This window comes from Gavialis gangeticus, unplaced genomic scaffold (genome assembly GCF_001723915.1).
Source record: "Gavialis gangeticus isolate Ggan-Ray unplaced genomic scaffold, GavGan_comp1, whole genome shotgun sequence".
Lineage (NCBI taxonomy): Eukaryota > Metazoa > Chordata > Crocodylia > Gavialidae > Gavialis > Gavialis gangeticus.
In genome coordinates this window covers 99,261,952-99,270,417 of record NW_017729032.1, presented here as the reverse complement: position 1 = coordinate 99,270,417, position 8,466 = coordinate 99,261,952, and the positions used below count along the sequence as shown (strand labels likewise).

Here is an 8,466-nt window from a genome sequence, read left to right as displayed (position 1 = left end):
GGGGATGGGGCTGCTCTGCCCACCTTAGATAAAGCTAAAGACTAAAAGAAGTGGGATTCTTGGGATTTAGGCTTTCCTCAGCCTGAGGAGGTTCAAACCTGTATCTTGCAACCCAAGAAGAATGTCCAAATAACAAGGCTATGAGGTGAGGGGCAATCTGCATCACTGCTGTTGAAGCAGAGATACTGTGCAGAAAGGTATTCAAAATTCAAGGGGCAGGAATAGTGAGTAAAAGAGAACAAACACCCTTCTTCAGGCAGAGAGTCTGCTGGTGAATTGTGTGCTCTTATGGGTAGAACAGAAGCCAAAATGCAGGTCTGTGAAAATGCAAGTGGGTGACAGTGAGGATCAGAGGGATGGGAGACAATAGGTGTGAGACAGGTGAGGTATAGGGGGAATGTTGAACTGGTGATAGACTGTAGCTGGTAAAATGCAAACAGGTTACCTGGGGTTATCAGATGGCAGGCAGGTTATAATGTGCCATAAATCCAATGTCTATATTTAGTCCATGAATTTTTGTATCCAGTAAATTTATGAAGTTTGTAGTCTTATCTACGAAAGCTGGTTTGTAAATTCAGGATTTACAAAACATCTTTTGTAGATGAGTGTGAATTGGGCAGAACTTCTTTCAAGTTGTCCCCAGTGCCCACAGACCAGTTCTGTTTTGGCAGAGGGAATGGACTAGATGCAGTAATTTCTCTGTTCTAGCTTTATTTTAGATAATTCTCCCTGGTTTTTTGTTTTGTTTTCTTACTGATGAAAGCTACTTTCATCAAAGAATATTGGAAGAATGATGACAGAGAACCTTTCAGTCTGTCTTCATACACATAAAAGTTGTAGACTATACTCAGGCTTGGCAGAATTCGATTTTTATTTTTTTAATAAAGTTGACGGATAATATAGATGTTCATTTTTAAGCATTTGTTAAATTTCTTATCAATTAAAAATTCCAGGATGGTGCAAAATTAGGGGCGTAGGGGGCAGATAATTTATTAATGACAGTATACTATTATTATAGTGCTGTCTAACCACATGCCATGATAAATGTAACTACTGTAGGACTGCCATCAGCTGAGCAGCAGAGATGCCATCAGTCCTGGCTCAACTCATCCATAGCTCCCTTGTCCTCTTTGTCACTTCTTCTTCCTTTGTTCCTAATCCCTTGGGATTTTGGGTGGTTCCAGTCCAAACTACACTCAGCATGGTTCTGTAGGACTGCTCCACCTGTTGTCAAAAACTCCATCGGTCACCATTTTTCTTATGTCTCCTTTCTATAAATTTCAATTATTAATGATGGAAATATTTTTTCATCAGTCTGCAAGCGTGAGGTGAAATCAATGTTTATCAATGTTTACCAGTAAAAATCGAATCCTGCCAAGCCTAACTATATTCAATCGATATTTATGTAGGTGTAAGTAAGGACAGAATATTGTTCTTCCTCTTGTACAGAAGAGTTTAAATGACACCCAAACTCTCAGTCATGAATGAGTTACAGTAATATTGCAATGTATTGTGAAAGCATTTGTATAACAGAAAGACGTAAAATGTTTCTTCATTTTATTTAAACAGTCCTGTTTGTGTTGCTGGTGCCAATCCAAAGATCTACTGTCCCTCGAAGAAAAACAGTCCTGCTTGAAGTTCAAAGCTAATGATCACGGATATGATAATTTCCGCTCCAGTAACAAATACAGCTCATCATAAAAAGTGTGAAAGATTTAGCCTCTGACATTAAGTTCAGTGCCTTTATTTGAATGACAGTTGCTGTTTTTAAGATGCTGAAGCATTTGAAAAACCTAGTTCTGTATTTGCACAAGAAGCAAATCATAAAAAAATGATCATCCCAAACTCTTCATAACATTCATAATTATGCATGGTATCATTAGCCATTTGCAAACGTGATGAATAGCAGCAGAATAACAAGTCATTTTTAAAGCACTTAAACTTTTTGGAGTCAGAACTTCCAAGCCATTCTAACTTCCTGTATATCAAACAATTGTTTTTATCTCCCCCAAGAATCTTAGGAACCGAAGTCAAAATCCTATGAAATAGCAAACTGTGACTTGCTTTAGATCAAAGCCAAAATTGTGTTATTAATATTATTGTATTATCTTTAGCTGATTTAAGCAGTATCTAAATTATTAAAAAATCCAAAGCATTTTGTAGTACAGGGTTAAAGGAAAACATAAGTATTTTTTTATCAGGAATGCTACTCTACTAGCTAGGAACAATATCAGAGGTATTGAGTCAAGTTAAAAATCGTATGTATAGCTGATTTTTTTAAAACTGCTAACGTTAAAATACTGTTATTTAAAGTCACTATATTATCAGTTTCTTTATTTTGCAGCACTATGCTTATATTCCATTTCACTGTTTCCTGTTATTTACATGAGAGTCTTATATACAAAAACAGGGGTGGGGGAAAAGATTTTTAAAAACAGGAAAAATATGATTGTAGATCTATAAAATAAGACACAGTAGGTGAAACTATTTTTTATTGATTTTTTTTTTAAAAATGACAATGTCTATTTTAAATAATGGCCTTTCTGGTAGCTGACAGTAGTACAGCCAAGTTTCTTTTACTAGAGATTACAAGTGAAATTGATTCCTCAAGTTAGAGAAATCAATTTACTTCAAATTGCTGTTTTTCAGATGAAAAGCTATTAAATATAGAGCATATAAAACAAAATGTAGCAGTAAGAAACAGACAATATTCAGTAATATTGGGATTTAGTTCTATTAAGTCTTTAAAGAAAATATTCACACACTGTACTTAAAGAGGACAGTATTGTTAGTGCATAATTCTAGACACTTTTAAAATATGTGCTTCATTACAAGTCTTTTTTTATTGCTTAGGAACATGTGTGATTAGCAGGGATCCTGGTTTTCTGTGATTTATAAAAATGCCCAATTTTTGGACAAAAAAGTAACACAAAATCCACATTTTTCCATGATTAAAATGAAACACCACTAATATATAGAGAGAGAGCTATAGTGGTGTTTAGAAAAATGTGGGTTTTGGGCTCCTTTTTTTAATCCAAAAATTGGGCATTTTTTAATCAGAGAAAACCAGGATCCCTGGTGATTTGTTTTGGCTTCTGTAAATATTTTGGTGAAGCATAATTCATTGTAGAATATTAAAACATGGGCAGGACCCTGTAAAAATATAGATAGATAATGATGCCTGTAGTAAACAGGATGAGTATTGCCAGGAGCAATTCACATTTTGTATATATGTGGCTGGTGGTTTTTTGGCTTTGTTTCTTCAGTTTATGTTCCCAAAGATTTATTAACACTTTTCATGAAGCAAATTATGAAATTTTCCTAGAAATAGAGTTAGAAAACATGTTTTGCTTTTAAGGATATGTGTTTTCAATAGACACAATACTTTACTATAATGGAATATTTCATAACTCAGGAAACTGCTGAACTCCCAAGTTTCATACGTACAAAATCCTCACTTATTTTTCTTAACATTTGTACCTTGTCCACAAAGTGCCTTTGTCTCAGGATAAAATAAGTTTGGGCCAGAACTTCAACTTCTATAAATTGATGTTAGCCCCATTAAAATTAATGGAAATGAGCCTATTTATACAGGGAGGATCTGGTCTCAATATATATATGTGTGTGTGTATTTGTGCACACTTTCTATCTTTAGGTTACTGTTATCATCTTCCTATACACACAAATCTAGCTGATATAATGTTATATACAGCAGCTTGGTGTTAGGGATTCAAATTGTTTTCTGACAATGCCTAAATTGTTAAGTAGAAAAGGCTTTCTTTAATTAAAAATAATTACTTGTCTTTTGCCCGGGAAATCAATAATTTGACTAGTGTACCATGAAGATATTATGAATGTTTCAATATACCATTTATTTGATCAATTTTCATGCTAAGCTGTGAATTAATGCAAATAAAAACCCACTACTATTTCTATGAAATGCCTCTCAAATATTAAAAAAGAACAACTAACAGAATCCTATGTTTGATGCTGGTCAGTGTTATTTTCATATAGTTGTATCATTACACTTTTGTACATGTATATTATTTTTATTTCTATTTAAAATGTAATTGTTTATATTCTCCAATTGTGTACTTTGGGGGGGGGGGGGGGTTTGGGGCTGGGTTTTTGCTAAGGGAGGGGCGTGGGGGGGGGGGGGTGTTCCTGGACTAGATTCTTGCTAAGGCCAGGCCTCTGGGGCTAAGCATTTAGAAGGGTGATTAAAGAGAAGATGGAGATGGGCTTTTCTCTGTGGTTCTAGGGGACAGGACTAGAAGCAATGACCTCAAACTTCAGCAGGGGAAATTTAGATTGGAGATTAGAAAGAACTTTATGACTATGAGGGTGGTCAGGCATTGGAACAGGCTACCTAGAGAAGCTGTGGAATCTCCATACTTGGAAGTTTTCAAGAGCAGTTTAGACAGACACTTGGCTGAGATGGTTTAGTGAGGGATGATCCTGCTTTGAGCACGGAGTTGGACTACATGACCTTGTGAGGTCCCTTCCAGCCTTATTTTCCTATGATCCTATATTGCAGATTACGACAAGAGCGTGTGTAACTCCCTAATTTTTGAAAAACAATATAAACTTCTTGAGGGGTTTGTTTGGATTGTTTTCATGTTTTTTGAAAACAGTGGGAGATTTTCCAGTACTAATATTTTTTTCCTAGAAGCAAAACAAAGCAAACGATCCTGCTGCTTATGTGATTTTAAAAAATAAAGTGGAAAGCACAAGAGATACTGTGTTCTACCCAGAACTGAATCTGAGATACAAAGGGTAAGATTTTCTAAAGTGTTCAATCAGTGTAGGCCTGTTTCTGCTTCCATTAAGGTCAATGAAAATTTAATTTTTGACTCCAGGAATAACAGATTTGGGCCACACTGGGTATGCCTACATGTTCATTAATGCACCTTAGTTACAGCGTATTTAATTTAGTACCTCTAGTAAGAGGTACTAACTAAATGCATAGTAACTAAAGTAACTTCACAGTAGCACCACTGCAGAGTTTTTAGTGATGCTTTACTATGCATTAGCATAATAACACTGCACAGTAAGCTATTAGCACAGTTAATACCTGCTACGCTACCGCTCCCACTTAGAGGTTTTTACTTGGCCACACTAGATATGCCCACTGAGTGGTTTTTAATACTTCAACATGAAATGTGTTATTTATTCAAGTATTACAGGACAGGTAGCAAACAAGTAAATTGTATTCAAGAATGAACATTTGTCTAGAAATGTGATGAGATGAAAAGGGATAAAAGTAGCTCCTGATGTGGAGAACTGCACTGCTTAAGCCTCAACAGGAGATATACAGATGTCAGCTAGGAAAATAAATAGCAGAACTGTCTTACGTATCTGAGAAAGGGTCAGTGAACAAGCCCTGGATATTCTGAGGCTGAAGACCAACATGAGGGTGGTCTGAATGTGCGTGAGCCAGACACATCAGCCCTAGTATCCTGTACAAATAGATTTCAGTTCTGAGTGAATTGCACTGATACATTGTACAAGTCAGAGAAATCAAACGTAAAACTACGTTAACACATAGTATCTGTTACGTGCTATAGGTTTTTCACTAGCCCTCCAGCTTTTGAAGTCATGTACTGCTTATACCAGACACAGATGGCTTAGCAAAGAAATGTTGTATGTACCTAGATGAAAGTGTAAACATTTTTCTTTGTTGTTGTGCATAACTACGTGTTATATATTTTATTTTCTATGGTCACTTACATTAGCAACTTCTGTGGTTGACACAGTGTAAACACACTGAATTACCAATAAAAATGTTTTATTTGCTTCATTTCAAAAAAGGTATTCTCTGATCAATCTTCTTCCAAAGACAGTCATTTATCAGACTGTTTTTTTACTGCAGACAGTGTCAAAGAGATTTAAGTATATCAGCATTAAAAAACAGATATTTAATAAGGTGGGATAGGTTTGTTCCTCTAGATGAAAGCTGACAGAGGTTCAGGTTTGCATATGCATTGCAAAGATTTCTAAGGTTTGTTTGAAAAATCAATCATGTCTGCCTTTGCATTCCTTGTTTTCCTTTTAAAAAGTCAGTATCAGTCTCTACACACCCATAACGGGTAGCATGCTCCCGTGTCACAAGCATAAGAGTCAAAAATCAGAGGAGGAAAGTTGTAATTCGTTATTCTTCATGGGGCTACGCCATCTACAGCACCACTTCCTTTCATATCATGGTAGGGATACTTTCCATATTTTTCCCTATATATAAAGAGCCTAAAATAATGACAGATTAATCAACAACAGGTGTATTCAAAAATGATAATTCTTGTGTTCAGAACTCTTTCATGCCCCCAAATCTATTAATTTTTATTACAAATTACTGCATTTACTTGAATCCAAGACAAAATTTTGTCCCCATTTAGCATGGGGAAAAACAGGTCCTTGTCTTGGATCTCAGTACAAGTTTAGGGGCAGGTGGCTGCTGCAGCTCCAACTCTGGCCTTGACCCAGGCTGAGGGTTGGAGTTGAAGCTGCAGCTGCTTCTCTCTCTCTCACCACCTGGCCCCCAACAGCCTCTGATTTCCTTGCCTGCCTTCCCCACTGTCTCCTTCTCCACTGCTTCTCCCCCACCACCACTGCATACTCTCCATCCAGGCTCCAGCTCCAGACCTGCTCCAACCTGGGGCCCGGAGTGCATGGTTACTACAGCCCCCCCATCCAGCCACACAGCAGTGGTAGTGTCAGGTCTGGCCCCAGCTCCAGCTAGGCCAGGGTTAGGGCCAGAGCTGCCACTGCTGTGTGGCTGAGCAGGGGCCAGAGTGCCCACGTGCTCCATGCCCTTGAAGCAGGGATGGAACCAGGACAGAGGATAAGTGGTGATGTGGGGGAAGGGGAAGGCAGTTAAGGAGGGGAGACATGGGAGTGGCAGGTGCCAGGGGCCACAGGCACAGCAGGAGCAGGCAGGAGGGGGAGCAAGTGGCAGGGAATAAAGTGGGCAAGTGCAGGCCCCATGAGGGAGGCAAGTGGCAGAGGGGGCAAGTACCAGGAGATGCAGGCACTGGGGTGGAAGCAGGCACTAGGTGAGACAAACAGCAGGGAAGCAAGTCATGGTGGGAATAGGTAGCGTGAGACAAGGGATGGAGGACAGGCTGCCTGCCTTCCTGCAGCTGCTTGCCCTCCTGTAGTGGTGGGGAGATTAAATTTGATACAACTCTAGATTGTAAATCCTATACATGGAAAATTATACCAAATATATAAAATGTCCATGTATAAAATCTAATTTTTGCAGGGGGGTCATCTTAATTTCAAAGTCATCGTTTCATAGTTTCTAGGGTCAGAAGGGACCTGAGCAGATCACTGAGTCCAACCCCCTGCCATGGCAGGAAAGAGTACTGGGGTCAAACGACCCCAGCAAGGTGTATATCTAGACTCCTCTTAAAGACCCCCAGGGTAGGAGCCAGCACCACTTCTCTTGGAAGTTGGTTCCAGATCCTAGCCGCCCTGACCGTGAAGTAGCACCTCCTGATACCTAGCCTAAATCTACTCTCTGCCAGCTTGTGACTGTTATTCCTGGTAGTGCATTTTGGATTTGGGTAAATAGGTATTTAGTGCCTCTGTGCTAGAAGTATGACCTGCTCAATCAGTACTGATCCTCTCTACTCTGTGTGCATAGGTCCTCTACTCCCTACTGCATAGAGCAGTCAGAGGCTATCCTGGAGACCCTACTTATGTATTAGCTCCCCTGGTGTTTCTCTTTTCTCCACACCACTGGCATTGAGGAATGCCAAGATCAAAAGTTCTTCCCAACCACTTTTCCAGAAAGTAGTTTCCTTTTTTTGAGGTCTGATGCCTTCATACTTAACAGACAAATGTTCATTTTTCACAGTTGTTGCAAGCCTAGCTACTTTGCTGCTGTCTCACACCTTGCCTCTCCCAACTATTTACCACAAATGCACCCCTGGATCCCAGAAGTGATTATCCTCTAGTCTCTTCTACGAAAAGGGAGAACCCATTTCTAGATGTTGTTACCACTTCTTTCATCAGTATTACTTTATGCAATCCTAGATGATTCATCTGGAGGAGTCAAGGTATCTAACTTCTCAATTTTCTAACCACATAAAATGTTGTATTGTGCCATGTATGATACAGTGGGCGTGTCTACACAAGATGCTACGTGACTGTAGCAACGAGTTACAGTGACATAGCTGATCACCAGGGAGCCTGGTTTTCTCTGATAAAAAAAAAATCCCCAATTTTTGGATTAAAAAAGTAACCCAAAATCCACATTTTTCCATCATTAAAATGAAAGGCCACTCATAGATCTACGCCCTGACTTTGAAATTGTGTGTGTGTGTGTGTGTGTGTGTGTGTGTGGCATTTCATTTTAATCATGGGAAAATGTGGACTTCGGGTTACTTTTTTTTAATAAGTATATAATATATTTATTAAAGTATAAGTATACAGGCATACCTCGGAGATATTGCGGGTTCGGTTCCA

General features: G+C 38.7%; 1 protein-coding gene across 1 annotated transcript in view; it reads left to right on the top strand.

Moving 5' to 3' along the window:
• The window catches only part of EDNRB (endothelin receptor type B), a 61,961-nt gene extending 59,341 nt beyond the window's left edge, over nt 1-2,620 (top strand). The window contains exon 8 of the mRNA XM_019523826.1: nt 1,570-2,620. Within this exon, the coding sequence (XP_019379371.1) occupies nt 1,570-1,701 (132 nt within the window). The 3' untranslated portion in view covers nt 1,702-2,620. The remainder of the gene's footprint in view (nt 1-1,569) is intronic.
• The last annotated feature ends 5,846 nt before the right edge of the window (nt 2,621-8,466 follow it).